Below are 20,087 nucleotides of genomic sequence, written 5' to 3'. Positions count from 1 at the left end.
ACAGGCAGGGTGATTCATCAATGTGTGTGCCATCTCTCGGATAGATGTTAAACTGGTTCACTCTCCCCCACACCTCTTTCCCTCTCTCACACCCCTCATAATAAACCCGTCAGTGAAGCGACGGGTTGTATTTGCTCATCTTCCAATGAAATGTTAATTTGTTTCACAACATCGTATCTTTATTTCCATTTTCATGTTCCCACCGAAAGGTGATGGAGTGCTTTCAAGAGATTGGGAAAAGGAAAGAATAAGGGCACAGGTATCATTTGGAGTGACTTAGAGTCAATCTTCCCAACTCCTCACTTGCCCCTTCCCCACCAACACCCCTGCACTTTTATGTGGAGCAGGGAGATGATAAGTTAAGTCGTATGCCAAGCGTTATATATATATATATATATATATATGTATATGTATATGTATATGTATGTGTATATATATATATATATATATATATATATATATATATATATATATATATATATATATATATGTGTCATGAATACTTACACTGATGAATGGTGAGTTGTCCTGCAATGGTGGTGAGCCTTGGAACAGGTGCATGACTTGTGCATGCCCTGTCTGAGAATGGCTGCAAACAAAATAACAAACACGACCAATAAACTTTCATCCTGAAACTTTGCACCAAAGAGTGTGTCATCCTTTGGAACGATGTTAAGCAGGGTGTCCCATTTGTTTCCAGTTGCTGATAGATGTGAGAGATTCCCGTTTCCTCTTTTTATAAGATGTACATTATGAACCAGTCCCATGGCAAAATAAAACTTTCATAACATTTTAGTTTCCTGGAAAAGTAATTTTGAATGTGTGACAAAACATAAAATGCAACTTTTAACAATATTGGTTGTATTAGCATTCTTCAGCTCAAGTATGACGCTTTATCATGAACATAAATATCAATGCGATGATTGAAATATGATTGTTGTTCAGAAATATTCGTGAAAGACATTGAAATGAAAGTTCTTTGTACCTTCGTCTCACTCCTGTCCAAGCGAGCCCGTGCATCCTCATAATTCTGCTACAACACCTGCATTTTAACTTCCATCATATGTTTGTTTTCCAGCTGCAAACAGCACACAGTTTATTACAAATTATAAAAATATATTGAGTGAAACCTCAATGATACACACATTAAATCTCAATCACACGTCCTCCCAAATTACATGATTCTCCTCTATAAAGGACAAAAGGATGATGATCACATCATTTACCTCTTTCTGCAGGTCCTGCACCATCTTCTCAGCATTGCGCATTTGATTGGTTCGCATATCCACGACCACCTGGAGACTGTTTACCTCATTTTTCAGATATTTCACGTGAGATGAAGGGGAATTTGTCTGTAAAAAAGGATGAAGTGGGTGGGAAACAAAATAAGTTGAGGCAGTGATCAAGACTGGACCAATTATAAGCATTACGTCCTCGTTAAAAGGGTATCATAGCAACCTTCGTTCATGCACCTCTCAATTCCTGAAATTGGTGTATTTTTATCCTTGTCTGAAAACACACTTATTTGATATTGGTGTATTTTTATCCTTGTATGAAAACACACTTATTTGATATTGGTGTATTTAGCTCATTGACAACAAACTGAAGATGAGCTGTTAAAGCAATCATGATGTCCTTCAGAAAGTCAGGTGAAGGATCCTTTTACAATTCTTCAATGCAAGCAACCCCAGCAGTATAGTTCGCTGGAGCTATCTTTTTTATTTCCTTGAAATGATTTATTGAAAAACTCAAACATTTAGTATATTTTTATTTTCTTGAAATTATTTATTTAAAAATCTCAAACATTTAGTATAGACAAAGAACGATTTTTTTTCGCATAAAATAAACCGCTATTTTGACCTTATACTTTTGTGTTCATTCATAAATAAAATTGTGTTTAGAAGATTACGCACAATAATTTCTTTGACTTTCTTTTCTCCGTTTCTTTTTTCACATTGACGCGCAATATCAAGTTTCATTCAAATCGGGCAATGAAAAAAATTACTAAGAAATCAATTCCTGAATCAGTCAAGTACTCTTTGGGAGAATTTGATCAATGCAAACAACCTCAGCGGTATAGTTTGCTGGAGCTATCTTTTTTATTTTCTTGAAAATATTTATTTAAAAATCTCAGACATTTAGTATAGACAAAGAACGATTTATTTTTAAGCATAAAATAAACATCGCTATTTTGATCTCATACTTCCGTGTTCACTAATAAATAGAAGTGTTTAGAAGATTACGCACAATAATTTATTCGACTTTCTTTTCTCCGTTTTTTGTCACATTGACGTGCAAATCCCCTTCTTTTGTACGAGTGAATAAAATTACGCACGCTGTGCCCCAATGCACACAAAAAAGGACAAAATATTAGATAATGCCAAGAAGAGGGAGCAAACGAGTTGCAGGATGGTCAAGGAATGACGGAAAGAGACGTTGAGAAGCAGTAAGGAGCAGAAGGGAACAAGAGACGGAAGATGAAAGAACTGAACGTCTCGAGGATCTCCGAGAAAGAACGCAAAACAGAATTAATGAAGATACGGATGATGAAAGAACTGAACGTCTGCAGGATCTCCAAGAAAGAACACAAAACAGAAGGGATGAAGAGACGCAACAAGAAAGAACTGAACGTCTGCAGGATCTCCGAGAAAGAACGCAAAACAGAAGGAATGAAGAGACGGAAGATGAAAGAACTGAACGTCTCGAGGATCTCCGAGAAAGAACGCAAAACAGAAGGAATGAAGAGACGGAAGATGAAAGAACTGAAAGACTGGCTGAACAGCGGGCCAGGGATACAACAAGATTAAATGCACGACTCGCAAGGAGAAATTGTTCTGCTGATGTTGGTGAAATGACCAAGGTTTGCCCTCAGTGTCGAGCATACCATTTCTCTGGAGAAACGGGCAACTTTTGCTGCATGAAGGGTAAGGTAAACATTGCTCCTCTGCAGCCACTCCCTGATGAACTCATGAATTTGTATACGAGTGACACACCACAAGCAAACGAGTTCAGAAAGAATATGAGACAATACAACTGTCTCTTTCAACTGACGTCATTCGGTGCCAAGGAAGTGGTACCACCAAGGAATGGATGGAATCCTTCAGTGATCATTCAAGGCCAGATTCATCATTATCTTGGTTTGTTGATGCCTGACCCAGACCAGCAAGGTCAATTCTTGCAGGCTATCTATTTTATAGACCCCCAAGATAGCATTGAATTGCGAATGGGTATACTGCAAAATGCTGATATTCAAAGGGAAATTGTTGAAATGCTTGATAAGACAAAACAACCCTTACATTGCTTCACTGGAAATGGCAAAGGAAAGAATTAGAGATTTACCAGAGGCATCAATCGTCATTGATCCAGATTGTCGGCCAGCTTTTGAACATGAAAGGCGATTTAACACACATTGCCAATGAAGTTGCCGTCATAATACCAAACAATAATGAACCTGAGGCAAGATCACAGCACATTGTCTTGAAAGAAAGAGGGGGAGGCCTGCAAATCATTTCAGAGTCTCATCGGTCGTATGATAGTTTTCAATACGTCCTTTTCTTTCCGCTTGGAGATGATGGATGGCATCACCAACTCCAAATGAGTAACAGCAAGAAATTGACAGCGATGCGATATTATGCGTATAGGATCATGAATCATGATAATGAATTAAACCACCTTTTGAGAGGAGGACGACTCTTTCAACAATATGTGGTCAACATGGCAGCTAAGATTGAGATTGATAGGCTCAATTATATTAGCATGAATCAAACATCGTTGAGATCAACAACTTACAGAGGCCTGACGGATGCATTAAATGATAATGATGATTTGGAGAATGTCGGAAAGCGCATTATCCTTTCCTCAACATTTGTCGGTGGACCGAGATACACGATGGAACAATGTCAGGACGGCATGATGAACATTCGGAAGTATGGCAATGCTTCGTTCTTCATTACGATGACTTGCAATCCGAACTGGCCCAAAATCTGACAGCACCTCTTTCTGAATCAGCAGCCATGTGATAGACCAGACTTGATTGCAAGAGTATTTGATCTGAAAAGAAAGCTATTCATCAAATACCTCACCGGACCAGATGGCCTCTTTGGGAACTGTATAGCTTTCATCTCAACTGTGGAATATCAGAAAAGAGGCCTGCCTCATTTGCACTGTCTGCTGTGGCTTGACAAAGTAGTCCTGCAGCGTAGTCTGATATTTCAGATCAATTGTTCAAATTTGCATAAAAGCACCAAAATTGGTACACATGTAGAATAATATATTCCGAACAATTCTAGATATGGAGCCACCGAGATTGTCAGCTTCGGCGACCATTTTCTAAAATGGCCGCCATTCTACTTTAGCGAAATTGGCGATATGCTCTTATTTTCCTATTGTATTGGTGGTAGATTTAAGGAAAGTGTAAAATTCAGTAAATTGATCATGAAAAGGCGTATTCAAATATTATGAGCCAGTTTTTTGGTAAAAAAGCCATTATTTGATTTGTAAATTGCTGCTCTCCTGAAACTTTTCGCTGAAAAGTACCCATTATTGCCTGGAGAACAAGAGTCAAATGATATTCATCACATTCAATGGGTTTGGAATCAACAAAAATTGCATTATAGATTACATACTTTACTCTATTTTAAAAAGGGAACTGATAATCGTGATAATGACAAACCCAGAAAATGTAGTAAAATTATTGCACACTTCACTTTGAAGCGGCTACGGTTTAATGTCCACTACCATTCTACCAGGACACATGGTACACGCATACATCAGTCTAGTACAATATGAGTTTCTGAGCTCAAGAAGTCAACACTTTTACAAGCAATGCGACTTTGCATTTGCACATTCTAAGCCAGGCCGATATCTCAGTCTGTGTCTACTGTGTCTGTCTACTGGCATTCTCCTTCCGAAGCACACAGTCCAGTGCATTGCAGATTAGCTTTCTTGCATTTGCAGCGGTTTCTACAGCCTTTTTTGCAGCCGCACGACACCAGCTCGAAGCAGCTTTTTGAAGCCTCATGGAGTGTGGTCCAGAGTGGTTCGTAGGACTGATCCCGCAAGTAGATCCTGAGCTGCATGAATTGGTACTGAAGCACATGATTCATGGACCGTACTGCAACAACACCACTCCATGTTGGAAGAATGGAAGTTGCAGTAAGAGATTCCCTAAGTCATTTATCGAGAGGACAAGGTGTGGAGATGATTCATATCCTCTGTACAGGAGAAGATCTCCAGATTTGGGAGGATTTCAGGGACATAAAGAAGGATGCCAGAATCGACCTATTACTTATGATTGGGTGGTTCCCTGTAATGCTCAACTATTAAAGTTGTTAAAATGTCACATCAACGTTGAAATATGCTCCTCTGTAAAGTCGATCAAATATGTGATCAAGTACACCTTGAAGGGGAGTGATCAAGCAGTTTTTGGAGTTGACAGAGGTGACAAAATTACACAGTACTTGACTGGCAGATACATTGGTCCATCAGAAGCAGTGGGATCAATTCCTGGATTTCCAATTCATGAGAGAGACCCCGCTGTCATTTAACTCCAGGTACATCTACCACAAGAACGAGTCTTTATCAGAGTCAATGCTGGTCAGCAGGTGAATAATAATGATATGGCGAGAATGACTTTAACTGAATTCATGGAACTGTGTTCTCGAGATCCACTTGCAAGAACACTGTACTTCGCTGATGTACCCCAATTTTACACATGGAACAATAAGAAATGGGAAAGAAGGAAGGTTGGGAAGAGAGTGGAAGATTTTCCTGGTATTTTTGAAGCCAACGTTCTGGGACGAGTGTATACCGTTTCTCCAAGATGTAGTGACCCCTACTAGTCGAGACTGCTTCTCCATCACGTCAAAGGGCCAGTATCCTTCGATTCATTGAAGACACATGATGGAGATATTCTTCCTTCCTTCAAAGACGTCTGCAGAGAAAGAGATTTGTTGCAAGCTGACGACCATTGGCAACAAACAAAGGAAGATGCTGAGAGGACAAGACTCCCCAATGCAATGAGAGATTTGTTTGTTGTTTTGCTGATGAATACTGACATGAACAATCCTCGACAATTATGGTATCGCTTCAAGAATTCAATATCTGAAGATTACCTTCAAAGAGAACGGAGAACAATCAGTGATCCATATATCATGATTGATGAGAGACATCATGATCAAGCTCTGTTGTATATTCAAGACAAGCTTGAGAATTACAACAAAACACTGGAAGACTTTGATTTGCCACCACCAAGAAATAGAAGGATGAACCTTGATGGTGGTAATCTACAATTACCGCATGAATTGCAATACAATAGACCTGAACAACAGCAATTTGTTGAAGAGAAGGAGCCTCTGCTGAATGCTGAGCAAAGGGCAGTGTATGACCATGTGTGCAACTGCTTGGAAAGCAATCTTTCTTTAATTATTTTTATTGATGCACCAGGAGGAACGGGAAAGACATTTCTCACCAATTTAATTCTCTCCAAAGTTAGAGATGACGGCAATGTTGCTATTGCTGTGGCATCCTCTGGGATAGCAGCTACGTTAATGCCTGGTGGAAGAATTGCACATTCGCGATTCAAGATACCCCTCAAAGTGACCGAGAATACATTGTGCAACATTGAGAAGAACTCCAAGATGGCAGATTTGATCCGAAGAGTGAAACTCATTGTTTGGGATGAGTGCCCGATGATTCGAAGGGAGAGCTTTGAAGCAGTACACAGAACTCTTCGACATGTATTCAACAAGAATGAGCCTTTTGGCGGAATTCTTACCATTTGTTGTGGCAATTTTCGACAACGCCTTCCTGTAGTGAAAAGGGGAAATGATGCCGATGTTGAGAATTCCTGCATCAAGAAATTCCACTTGTGGAGAACTTTCACCAAGTTTGAATTGAAGAGAAATATGCAATTGAGAGAGGGAGAAGGAAACTATTCTCAATTTTTGTTGAAACTTGGAGAAGACAGGATTTCAAAGAATGAAAACGATGAAATTGAAACGCCAGAGGACATGGCTCTATCAGCAAGAACAATGGAGGATTGTTGTGATTTTATGTATCCCGCATTCGACAAGCCTGCTGAATTATTCTCCAAGAATTGTATATTGGTTCCGTTCAACGATATGATGAGAAACATCAATTCTACATGTATCAGACGCTTCCCTGGAATCATGAAGGAGTACTTTTCTTTCAATGCTGTGACTGAGGGAACTAATGCTACTCACTTTCCAACAGAATTCCTCGATTCAGTCTGGATTTGGATTACCACCTGGATTACCACCATACAAATTGGAGTTGAAAAAATTACCCCCGTGTGGGGGTGACAGTCATCTCTATAATGTTTTTTTACTATCATAATCGATGAACCGTTGCCAGATATCTGCGAAAATGACAGACTAGATAGGTTTTGAAAATGGCGATTTTCACAACTTTCGTGACCTTGACCCTGACCTCGAATCCGGGGAAAAATAAGTCGTTGGGTATCACTCATCGACCTCTACCCACATACCAAATTTCATCAAGATCGGAAGTAAAAAGTTTTCTTTGTACCGGGAGGTGTTTTTGACCATCTTCCAGGTTACGTGGCGGCCAAACGGGACGGAAATTCAAAAATCTGTCTGGTTAGATACAAGATAATATTTTTTACTATCATAATCAATAAACAGTTGCCGAATATCTTGGAGAATGGCAGACTAGATAGGTTTTGAAAATGGCGATTTTTAGCAGGGTCTCGCGTAGCGAACGCTGCTCATAGAGAGCTCGGCGTTGTTCTTCTTTTTCTTGTTCTTCTTCTTGTGAAGACAAAACCTTAATCTCTCAGATTCGGCTCTTGTATATACAAGATCCGGATCTTAAAAACTGAGCACATGTACACATCCTCACATAGACGGTGCCTTTTGAGAGCGTCTATCATGCACTTTTAAATATATTCGGACATTTGCTTTAAAGTTTAGAAAAGTTCACGTTACTATTAAAATATTATTACATTTATCATATTGTAATTTCGTAAATACATTATTTATTTCGTAAATACACGATATATCGTAAATACGTAAATACATTATGACGGGTTTCACTTTTGGCTTAATGAAGGCACGTGACGAAATATCGGAAGTTGTTGTTGTTTTTTTTAGCCGACAAAACCTTTAGGACGCTGCTCTTGGACACATTTGTCCTTGTTATAACTTACGTGACTTCGTGACCTTGACCTTGAACCCGGACAAAAGTTATATCGTGCAACACTCATCGACTTCTACCCACATACTAAGTTTCATTAATATCGGAAAGAAAAATTGTTGATGGACAGACGTACGGACAGACGTACAGACGGACATTTGGTCCGGCTTTATGAGGTCATCTCGGTAGAGATGACCTAAAAAGGATCAATCATTTTAATGAGAAACTTGGAACCCCCAAGGCTATGCAATTGAACGAGGATGATTGTGGAAGAGCTACACGATAATCTGATCGTTGCAAAAATCAACATTGGAGCCTTCAAAGATGAGATTGTTATGATTCCTCGGATAACGCTCAATTTGACGGAAGGCGAAGACATTCCCCTGAAGCGGAGTCAATTCCCGATTCGGTCAAGTTTTCGTATGACGATCCATAAAGCGCAAGGGCAAACCATGGAGAATGTGTTGATGTACCTCGAGAAACCGGTATTTCAGCATCGACAACTGAATGTGGCTCTTAGCCGAGGAAAGGTGAAGGAAAATGTCAAAGTATTCCTGAAGGATCGGAGATCAACCAAGAATGTTGTCATTAAACGCGTGGCTTTGTTGAACGATGATTCCTGAAGTAAATGCTCAAATTTTCTTCAAGGTGAAGTTTGACCACTAAATAATATTAAAATTTTGTGTCTTTTGTATTTTTCATCAACTGCTGTCACAACGGGAACCCAACGGGTTCAAGGGTCATCGAGTATATATACATATACGAGAACGACACTCTTCCACCAATATGCCTCCACCAACGTTATTACATCATTACAATACTTGTACCAATGTCACTAATCAATCTGTTGATTAAATTTTAACCTCAATGTCAGTAATATCCACTTGCTTTGAAGAACATTAACTAAAGAGGGAGGGGAGGACAGAGCATTCGGGTTGGGGGGGGAAACGACATACTTTTTAGTCCATTTCAGACTCTAAAGATCCTTCAGACCACAACTACACAGTAGTAGTCGTAGTAGTAGTTTCATTCAACAAAACAAACATTCAAATGAAGGAAACACAGAAATGGCTGTAAAATAGTACATTGTAATATACACTGATTAACTTGTTTACGAATTAACAAGCAGAAAAGGGGACATTAATAACAAGCGCCAAACGGACTTGGTCACTGCAAGGCAACCAGGCTAAACCATCTACATGATACATGTAACACATGAACATGAAAGAAGAATGTTCCTGGAATGACCTGTCACCTGGACAGACCGAGAAAGGCACATGACAAGGAATGCAAACGATTTACCTTGCAAAGTAACGTGATCACAAGGCAGGACAGACACTGAAGGAGAGAGAGGAGAGCAGAAAGCAAGAGAAGGATCAGAGAAAAGGTGATTAGCACATCACAAGGTGGAAACAGAGATGAGGTAATCATGAGAAAAGGGGGAAACCAGGTGAGTGGGATGAAAGAAAGAAAGAAGGAAAACTCATCAGGGGAGCCAGGCTGGAGAAGGTTCTCGAAAGTAGAGAACGAAAAAACATGAACTGTCTGAGATCAAAAGGCAGGTACAGGTGTTCTCATGTAAAATTAACATAAAAACAGGTCACCAGGTCCATTGTACATCGAACATCAATCGGAATCACAAACAAAATCAGCAGAATGGTGTTAAAAAGATTCCTTTTTTTGGTTACTTTGTCGAGGCTCATATAAAGAGCTAAAATATACATCTATAAAAAAACTAACACACTCTTGTTTGCTGAGAGTGTTTTTATCTTCTTTGATGTGAGTGAAACTCGAACCTGAAAAGGAAGCTTTCGCAACTCTGCATCGTGTTCCAGCTGAGTCCTCAGTTCTAAAGAGATAAAGTAATTACAAGACAAGTTGATGATGAAACTTTCTGTGACAGAAATCAAAGAAATAAAATAAATAATTCTCAAAACAAATTACCTTCTCGTGCACACCTTCTCCATGCTTCCATTGAGGACTTCAGTGAATCGATTTCCCCTTGGAGTTTGACATTTTGTAAAATGTATTCTTCCTGCAGGAGGTCAACACGTCACAAATGTAACAAGATTCAAACAGAAACAAAAGGTGCAGAGATCAAGGTCAAGCCTGTATTTCTGAGCCCAAGGCAGCTTTGGGTCAATATGTTCTCAGGAGGTCAAACAGAGCACGGATGGTTCCCTTGAACCTCAGTGTTCAACATCACCACGAGAGAGTAGTGGAGTCCAGTAAAGAGTTGTGTGTTCTCTTCAAACTGACACAGAGGAGGTTTTTATCACGTGTTCTTCCTGGTGTTGAAGACTCCACATTGCCGGTTTACACAACACGACACAACACAAAACGGACATCTCCATCTTCCACAGGTCATCTCCAATTATGAAGAACAGAATTGATAAAACAGACATTACATTAAATTAACCTCCTCCACCTCCACCCTCCTCCAACCACCATGTATGAACAAGGCCTCAAGGAAGAGTTGTTTTCCCTCACCAGTTTGGAACAGCTTTTACATGATGTCCCCTCCTCACAAACTTGTCCTTGATTTGGGACCATCTTTGTGACAGCGTTCGGCACAGAGGAACCTGCAATGTACAAACAGGGATCATCAAATATCCTTAAAGTTATCGAGTAACAATTCAAGATGTAACCACTGTTAGTCACCATCAATAAGTTAGTAATTTCAACATCAATTTCTGGAACCAATGTTTGCTTTACCAGACGGTGTTTATAAAAATATCAAAACAAATGGTTTCCTTTGTCAGAAATGAAGCCTCTGATGGGGCTGGCAGGATGGGTGAGAAGTACGTACACTCACCTGTTGGACATCTCACCTGGGTTTGAATCTTGACCCAGATATAAACAGTCATCTTGGTGTATCGCAGACAGGGCGAGGCTTCACTGTGTGTCGTCCCTCGGATGGATGTTAAGCTGGGTGTCCTATCTGCTAGTATTAGTTTGTGGTTGCTAAAGAGCCCACAGCATCTTCTGTGAAGTTTTCACCGACATCCTGAACAAGTTATTAATTAATTAATCTTCTGACATCACGGGGAACACAAAGGCAAACCACCTGGTGTCATCATTTCTATGGAGATTCCTTGACACTGAACCTGCCTTCGAACAGAGCAGCGCAGACTGCAGGTTCTCACGGCGCTCGAGTCGATGTCGAATGATGGGACAGGTGATGGTTTTGAGTCCAGTCAGCCTTTCTGTATCAACCGTTTTGTAAACCGCTTCACAATCCCCACGACAAATGGAGAAAGTGATTGAGGAGGGGCTTTGATGAGCGTTAAGCGAGCTGCTTGGGAAAGGAACACCTCCACCTGTTCGTAAAATTCGGATCTTTATCAACATCTAACGAATTCGTCATTCTCACACACCCAATGTGTCCAACAAGTTTCGTACGAATCCGTCCACAACTTTTTGTGAAATCCAGCTCACAGACAAACTAACCCAGACAGACAGGAGCGAAAACATAACTTCCGTCCAACTTCGATGGTGGTGGGAATGAAGACACTCACAGGGGACGATGAACACTTCACCTCGACGAGGGTTCATCATCCACCCGTGGGTTCATCATCCACACGAGGGTTCATCATCCACACGAGGGTTCATCATCCACACGAGGGTTCATCATCCACACGAGGGTTCATCATCCACACGAGGGTTCAACATCCACACGAGGGTTCAACATCCACACGAGGGTTCATCATCCACCCGTGGGTTCATCATCCACACGAGGGTTCATCATCCACACGAGGGTTCAACATCCACACGAGGGTTCAACATCCACACGAGGGTTCAACATCCACACGAGGGTTCAACATCCACACGAGGGTTCATCATCCACACGAGGGTTCATCATCCACACGAGGGTTCATCATCCACACGAGGGTTCATCATCCACACGAGGGTTCATCATCCACACGAGGGTTCATCATCCACACGAGGGTTCATCATCCACACGAGGGTTCATCATCCACACGAGGGTTCAACATCCACACGAGGGTTCAACATCCACACGAGGGTTCAACATCCACACGAGGGTTCATCATCCACACGAGGGTTCAACATCCACACGAGGGTTCATCATCCACACGAGGGTTCAACATCCACACGAGGGTTCAACATCCACACGAGGGTTCATCATCCACACGAGGGTTCATCATCCACACGAGGGTTCATCATCCACACGAGGGTTCATCATCCACACGAGGGTTCATCATCCACACGAGGGTTCATCATCCACACGAGGGTTCAACATCCACACGAGGGTTCATCATCCACACGAGGGTTCATCATCCACACGAGGGTTCATCATCCACACGAGGGTTCATCATCCACACGAGGGTTCATCATCCACACGAGGGTTCAACATCCACACGAGGGTTCATCATCCACACGAGGGTTCATCATCCACACGAGGGTTCATCATCCACACGAGGGTTCATCATCCACACGAGGGTTCAACATCCACACGAGGGTTCATCATCCACACGAGGGTTCATCATCCACACGAGGGTTCAACATCCACACGAGGGTTCATCATCCACACGAGGGTTCATCATCCACACGAGGGTTCAACATCCACACGAGGGTTCATCATCCACACGAGGGTTCATCATCCACACGAGGGTTCAACATCCACACGAGGGTTCATCATCCACACGAGGGTTCATCATCCACACGAGGGTTCATCATCCACACGAGGGTTCATCATCCACCCGTGTTTCAGTTTGAACATGACTTGTTGAAAAAACGTATTGTCTGTGTTTTGCAAGAATGTATCGATGTTTGTGTGATGCGAGCCAAATAGGTTCTAGATGGTCAAAAGGGTCACAAGGTCACATTCCAATTGTACTGAGGGTCTAATGGGTCAAAACGGTCTCATCTCTGAAACATGTAAATGTCAAAGGGGTCGAAAGGAATCTCAAGCTCCAAGTTTTCCAACATATCTGAAGGGTGTGAGGGGTCTAAATGGTGTTTAGGTTGAAGGAGCATAAAGGGATGTAAAGACCAAGGGTCCTCGGGGTCTCAAGGCAGGTTCGATGTGGAGGGAATCTGAAAGGTTCTGCAGGGTCTCTATGGATGTAAAGGAATGGAGGCGTATGAGGGGTCCAAAGGATGTAAATATCTAACAACATCTAAAAGAGTCATAAATGGTGTTAAAAGGTCGAAAAGGTGTGTTCCATGAACACGGATTTATGATACATGACCAGGGTGAACGTTGTGTTCAAACAGTCCTGAACGTCATTCAAAGACATCCCGAGGCTTCACGGACAGCTTTGTTTACATGTACAGGACATAGACATAGAGTGGAGATATCAACTGAATCGGATGAAAATTCTGAAGTCATGTGACCTTGACCTTGGACCTTTTGACCTCAAAAACAAGACACTACCAGTTTGTCACCACCTCGACCAGGTGGTTGTTTCCTGAGTAAACATGTGACCTGTAGGCCCCCATCATGCACAGCCCTTTGGCTGCTGGTTGCATCATTGGTTCGGGGTGCAGCTGTGCCGCTGATGCAGTGCCCCCTATTACCAGGACACTGGTGCTCATTTCGCCGAGCTCGGAAGGATGACAGGCTGAGTCAACCCCACCTGGTGTTAATTCAGTGTTGAGAAGGGTTCAAACTCAGAAACCCAGGATCCTAAACCACCACCTCAACCACTAAACCAACACCAGGCTCAGGCCTGTAGGTAATTAACAAACAAACAAACAGAAGGAGAACGGAACTCGGGAGAGAACACACCTCCACCTGGCTGAACAGTTCACCTGATGTATCCACCGACAGGGTGGATCTGGATCCCAACCGAAACCCGAACCGAACCAATCCTTCCTCGTCACACACACAACCATCCACCACGTTTCCTCATAACTCGTCCACAACGATTTGAGAGATCGAGATCACACACGAACAGGGATGAAAACACAAGGTCAAGTGGACGCAGGTAACAACAGGTGGACAAGTTCGAGTTCAAAACTCACCTTCACCTGGGAACCTTGAACTCCACGGAACACCTTCAGTGGTCTTCCCACCATCGCAGGACTGCGAGCTTCGTCCGTCGTGTTCCTCCTGACCCTGAGGACTCCATTCGACCTCAGAGGAAACATTGTCCCGGGAACCGGAGGACGATGTACAGGAGAACATGGACCTGAAAAACCCCCCAAACCGGGACATCACGGTCCCATTGGTCCTTCGGTTCCTCCTCCTCTCCTCACCATCGAGTCTCGACCGAAACAAAGGCATTGTGGGTATTTTTCCCTCAGGGACACACGGAGCCACTCACAGCGCGTCTGCTCGGGTCCGGCGGTCAGGAAAAATGGGGTTAACGGTCTTTAACTTGATGACGTCATAAATAGCTGCAAGGAAGCAGGAGCAACAACAACAAATAAAATTTGAATTTCGACCAATCAGAGGGCGTGATTCGCTGCACGTGATGAGATACAGACAAGATGGCCACGCCCACACGGACGGGGGGGAAACAGGAAAATGAGGAGAATTCTCCAGGTTTTTGATAATCTGACGAATGTGATTTCGTACAATGAAAATCCGTTGGTCGGGATTTGTTAATTTGTCAAGAAGTTGGTGGAACTTGACTGAGTTGAGGAGAAAGTGACCGAACAACGGCAGAACTTGTTTCAGAAAGTGATCGTGATCGCCAATTGTCTGACGGCGTGGGGTCGGGTCAATAGCCAAATTTCAATATACCTAAGTACCCATGTCGTCAAATTACTGGAGAAGTTACACCCTCGGCCGACTCTGTCCGAACCGAGTCGCAGGTACCGACTCGGATCCTGTGTAACTGAGCGGAGTTACCAGAACCGCGCCGGTCCCAATGACAACTTATGGCACCAACGGCCTTACAATTTCTCAAGTCCGAACCATGCTAGGTCAATGAAAGAAAACACGAACAACGAACTGGAACATTTAACACGGGGGTTTATTTATAAACAATAATCGGGCAGGGGAGCACACAAAGAGCAGAGTTATCCGAATAAAAGAAACGCAGGCAATGTACAGTGAGCCAAAAGCACTTTACAGTTCTACTTTACAGACTGGTGTCACACACACACACACACACACACACACACACACACACACACACACACACACACACACACACACACACACACACACACACACACACACACACACACACACACACACACACACACACACACACACACACACACCCAAAGAAATGGTGGCCGCAGCCTTTATGGGACCCTTCAGTTTGGGAGGGAAATGCGAGCTGAGGGCAGGGGCCTATTCTTGCACCTGTCCGCCTCATGCGGTCTGGTCGAGCTTGTCCGGTGGCGGGACTCGAACCCGCTGCCAACAACGCAGCACCAAGCACCAGGGACCAGGAACGACGCAACGGACGCCAAGCTGCATGGGAACGGACCAGATGGGACGAGCACCCGCGGGTAGACGAGAATGCCAGCAGGCAAGACGAGGCTTCTTATCCTTCTCCTTCTTCCTTTAAGACGGGGCGGACCTTCGAACCTTATCGACGGCTCACCGCCTGCTCTTATCCTTCCCCTCCCCTGTGGGTCGAGGGAACCACTCTGAGGGACTCGCCTACAGATTGGACAAGGGGCGAACATCCCATCTGTCTTGGTGTGGCCGCCCCTGAGGTGGTCAGCCTCCTGAGTGGACGAGGCGTCTCGGGGGGGGGGGGGTGTTGAGGCGTCTTGGAGGCCTGCTCCCCGAAGAGACTCCGTAGTAGCTTTCGGCACGCTGGCCTCCCATTGGCTGGGGCGCGCGTGCGATGCTCGCCCTTCGCTCATTGGCTGGAGGAAATGTTCCATGCCCTTCCTCGGGGCGGAGCCTCGATCTGAGGCGATGGAGGCTCCGCCCACGCCTTCAGCCAAAAACACGTGGGCAATGGCGACCGGGTTGAGTGAGGGACGGTGCCGCCGCTGTTGTTGTTGTAGATGTATAAAACCTGACTATAAAATAACTCACAGCGCAAACACGTAATTCCCATTAGACATCGGGGATGGATTTTAACTATACACATACTTATCGAAATAACTGAACTATGGGGACTCTGGCTGTTTGTGTGCAAAAGGTTTCCAAATCCGTTACAATATAACATCCCATTGGATGATCCTGCACACGTTGATCATGACGATGCAGAAGCAGAATCTTTAACCAACTCCATCATCCTACAAAGTAGTCCAGGAGCCATGGTGTTGAACCTGGTTTTGCCGGGTAAAGTTTTTTCTCTGCCGGTTCTTGTAGCTTTGGGGTACCTCTTCAAAATACAGGGGGAGGGGGGTGCCTGGTGATATTGTTGCGAATCTCGAAGCCATGAGCACACAACATACAGGTCCTATAGATCAGTTATGTCGGTAAGTACGTGTTGCCAGTTAGGGTCCCGTCCCTGGTCTCATGGGTAATTAAATGTTCCTGCGCTGTGGAGTTATTTTGATAGTTAGGGGTTTTCTGTTATTTTTCCACCAACATCAACGCCGACCACACCGCATCACCCTCACCTTCACTTCGCTTCCTTCACCTCGATCTGGCCGACGTCATGGTGGGCAGAGTTCAAGGAGGAGTCACGCGGCGGCCCTCGATCAATCAGCATGCAACGAGAGGGGTGACCGTCGCCCAGCCAATCAGATCCCGCGACAAGAGGAAAGGACTCCGCGTGACGTCACCATGCCCGCGGGCCAATCAAGGAGCTTGCCGCCCGTTTTGGCCAGTGAGAGAGACGAAGAGCGATTTTGCGTGCCAAAACCAGCCAGTGAGAGAGGGAGTGTCGCGACGAGGTGCCCCCCCCCTCTGAAGAGGGGGGGGGGTATAATTATAGGCACTGTCAGCGCGTTCGTGGTTGTTCTGGTCTGGCAAGAAGTGGACATCTACGTGCAAGGGAGTTCGGAAAGCGTCCACGCATGGAGTGGTCGGTGCCACGGAGGGTCATCTCCTGCCAGCTTTCGCCCTGCTGACTTTGTTCGCCCGATGTCCGGTTGTGAGGGAATCTGGATCATCCGGATCGTGCTGGGGGTCCAGTCCTGCCCCGAGGACCTGCTCCTTGAAGACCGCACGAGGCGGACAGGTCCGAGATAGGCCTCAATAAAGAACATTTGGTCCGATCCTTTAGGTGTGTGCGTGTGTGTGTTCGTGGCGCCAGTCAGATAAGTAGTAAATTGTAACGTAAGTGCCGTGCTGTACATACGTGCCTTTAATGATCGGTTTAACTCTGCTCTTGCGTGCTTCCCTCATTCCCCAATTATTATTGTGAATAAATGCCCCGATTGTTAAATGTTTCAGCTCGTTCGTGTCTTTTCCTCGATTGACTTAGCGTGCTGCGTGTTGGAAAATTAGCCAGGCTGTTGCCGTTGTAACGGGATATTTGAGACTGACAGATCTCGGCGATAAACCGCTCGGATTGCACACGGTTCGAGTAGGCTAAGCGGCTTGTTCCGTACGGGTGCCGTCGAGGATGAATTTCCCCGGTAGTTTGGACCACGTGGGTATTTAGGTAAATTGAAATTCGCAATCGACCCTACCCCACGTGGTCTGTCTATTGGCGAACTTCGGTCCAATAAGGGACCCGTACTCTTCGGACTTCTCCGAAGAAGTATGATCTAAATTCTGGGCGATCGGTCGAGCCGACTCGACTGCTCCATCTGGCGGTCGTGCTCGTGGCCGACGCCCGGCCCCGCAACAATATCCCTTGAGCATTTTTAGATATTAACCCCTTTATGCCCGAATCACCAACATCCTAGAAAAATAGGGATTTACGAGATTTCATGCAAAATACTCAAATCAACTTCATCAAATTTGCTTTCTCTATTGTTTATTCCTAAAGGAGGTCATGCACAATGTATTGTCTTGGCCTGGGTGAGATGGCCCTGCTCCCTGTTATGTTTCATGTTGTATCCATGGAATTCTGGGCAGTTGTCCTGAGTAAGAACATCCTGTAGAAAACTAATGTCAGCCTCTGAAGCTTTCCTAACCACAACCACTTGGTGAGCAAGTGACTTCAGTGAGCAGACAGCCTTTGTGGCTCCATTTGGTGGCATTGGAGGCTGTTTGGGTCCCTGATATCTGTGGATGTCTCCGTCATATGGAATGTGTGGTGAATCTTTCGGGATCCTCTTGGATTGGTTTGCTCCTTCCCCTCATCAGGGGTTTGTGAGTACTGTGTGAGGACAGCGAGTGAATGTGTGGACTGCCTACCATTCTGTGAGGATATGTCAGCATCAAAATTATCCACACTTGCCTGAACTAGACCATCGTCAGCATTAGATATGCCACACAACTTCAACTCTGCGACTGCTGCCTGAGATGCAGATTTATTGAACCTGCGATACTCTGTGTATGAACAACAGACACCATAGGAATACATGCTGTTGATAAGCTTTTTGGACTCTACCATCTTTCCTGCTTGGTCTACTTCCGTACAAGTCGCCTGGGACTTGACAATACCAGTGACAATTGAACCTATGAGCAGTGCAGGAAGGGTATTATCTCGCTTTGAAGAAACCTTTGCTAACAACATCAACGTAAAGTCACTCACCGACTCTTTGGTAACGTCCTTATTTAAATGCTGATGTTATCGTGTTCCTTGTCCATATCAATGTTTTTCACATCCTGAATGATTTGCTTGCGAGCTTTCGTTGCGATTGTCTCCATCTCATCCTCGTCATCCTTCACAAGTCGGAGAGTCTGTGAGGAACAACTACGAAAAGCAATGATATTAGCTATCCCAGGTGAGGATAATACCAGGAGATCATCACCAAATGTCTGCTGGAGTTGCCAGATAAGGGTCCTCTTAGAAAGCTTATCCCCATCAAGGTCTGTTTCGGCTGCAAACAGTTCAACGGAATTCCACATTCTTGCCCGGTCAGCTTTTATCATCTCTGCACCTGACTCAAAGGGACGATCTTCATCAGTGTCCTCTGAACTTCTACAACTAGTGGCCTGCCCTGGGAGTGACCCAAAGTTGACAAATCTTTGTCGACAGTTCACATGGTACCGGGCATCTGCAGCATGCAGATCACGAAGTGCCCCCTCAAGACGGTGTTGGACACTTTTTGCAACATCATAATTTCGCTTTCCACAAACTTCTAATCGAGACTTCTTAGTCTCCAATTCTCGGAATAAGAATGCAGCCCTCCATCGAGACGGGTTCTTCTTGTCGTTTTAAAGATTGCAAAACTAAACACAGAAAACACAATGCTTTTGAAAATCAAAAGGTTCATCCGAGTCCCTTGACTGAGCGCCTGGTCACCTTGCGAGGAACATTTGAATCAGTTTCTCTGGTCCTCTGACGTTCAGTGTGAGTCTTTGAGGTGCAACTTGAAACACAACTTTTATGGCATTTCAATGTGAATTCATTGTTCTTGTCCAATGTTTCTTGAAGCTCAAAGTGTTTTTCATCACCGTATATCTTGCTGCACCTAATAATGATCGTTATTCGGACTGCTCCTGCACGGATCAACGGTTCCTTCTTCGCTTGGCAGTTGAACCTCCAACTGAAGTAGCACTCCTCAGGCACTGGATCCATAACCAATGTAAACCTTGTAAAGAAAATAAAAGAATGGGTTAATACACATACATGTCAATCTAAGGTGTGTACATATTGTCATATTGTAATATCTGAAAATTCTCAAAGGATATCACTCCACTCCAAAGAAATAACTCCACAGCGCAGGAACATTTAATTACCCATTAGAACAGGGACGGGACCCTAACTGGCAACACGTACTTACTGCCAGAACTGATCTATACGACCTGTATGTTGTGTGTTTATGGCTTCCAGATTCGCAACAATATCACCAGGCACCCCCCTGTATTTTGAAGAGGTACCAAGCAACAAGAAACGGCAGAGAAAAAAAACACGTTACCCAGCAAAACCAGGTTCAACAAAATATCAGCCTGAGACTCCCGGGCG

General features: G+C 44.0%; 1 protein-coding gene across 5 annotated transcripts in view; it reads right to left on the bottom strand.

Annotated features, from left to right (window-relative positions):
* LOC147033873 (uncharacterized) overlaps window positions 1-19,826 on the bottom strand; it is a 31,109-nt gene extending 11,283 nt beyond the window's left edge. For 2 of the 5 annotated variants that reach the window (XM_085872083.1, XM_085872084.1), the window contains exons 1-7: window positions 14,164-15,302; window positions 10,666-10,757; window positions 10,120-10,210; window positions 9,972-10,024; window positions 1,227-1,352; window positions 986-1,078; window positions 508-589 (exon numbers count right to left, since the gene is read on the bottom strand). In XM_085872083.1, the coding sequence (XP_085728209.1) occupies window positions 1,034-1,078; window positions 1,227-1,352; window positions 9,972-10,024; window positions 10,120-10,210; window positions 10,666-10,757; window positions 14,164-14,425 (669 nt within the window). In that variant the 5' untranslated portion in view covers window positions 14,426-15,302 and the 3' untranslated portion in view covers window positions 508-589; window positions 986-1,033. Of the gene's footprint in view, window positions 1-507; window positions 590-985; window positions 1,079-1,226; window positions 1,353-9,971; window positions 10,025-10,119; window positions 10,211-10,665; window positions 10,758-14,163 lie in introns of all 5 variants that reach the window. The other 3 variants (XM_085872087.1, XM_085872089.1, XM_085872093.1) reach the window with 3 other exon arrangements.
* Window positions 19,827-20,087: the final 261 nt, after the last annotated feature.

The sequence above is a fragment of the Eptatretus burgeri genome, chromosome 1 (assembly GCF_056783735.1).
Source record: "Eptatretus burgeri isolate ZD-2024b chromosome 1, Ebu_testis_v1, whole genome shotgun sequence".
Classification (NCBI taxonomy): Eukaryota; Metazoa; Chordata; class Myxini; order Myxiniformes; family Myxinidae; genus Eptatretus; species Eptatretus burgeri.
Note: the sequence above shows the minus strand (reverse complement) of the source record. Positions and strands in the feature narration are given on the sequence as shown.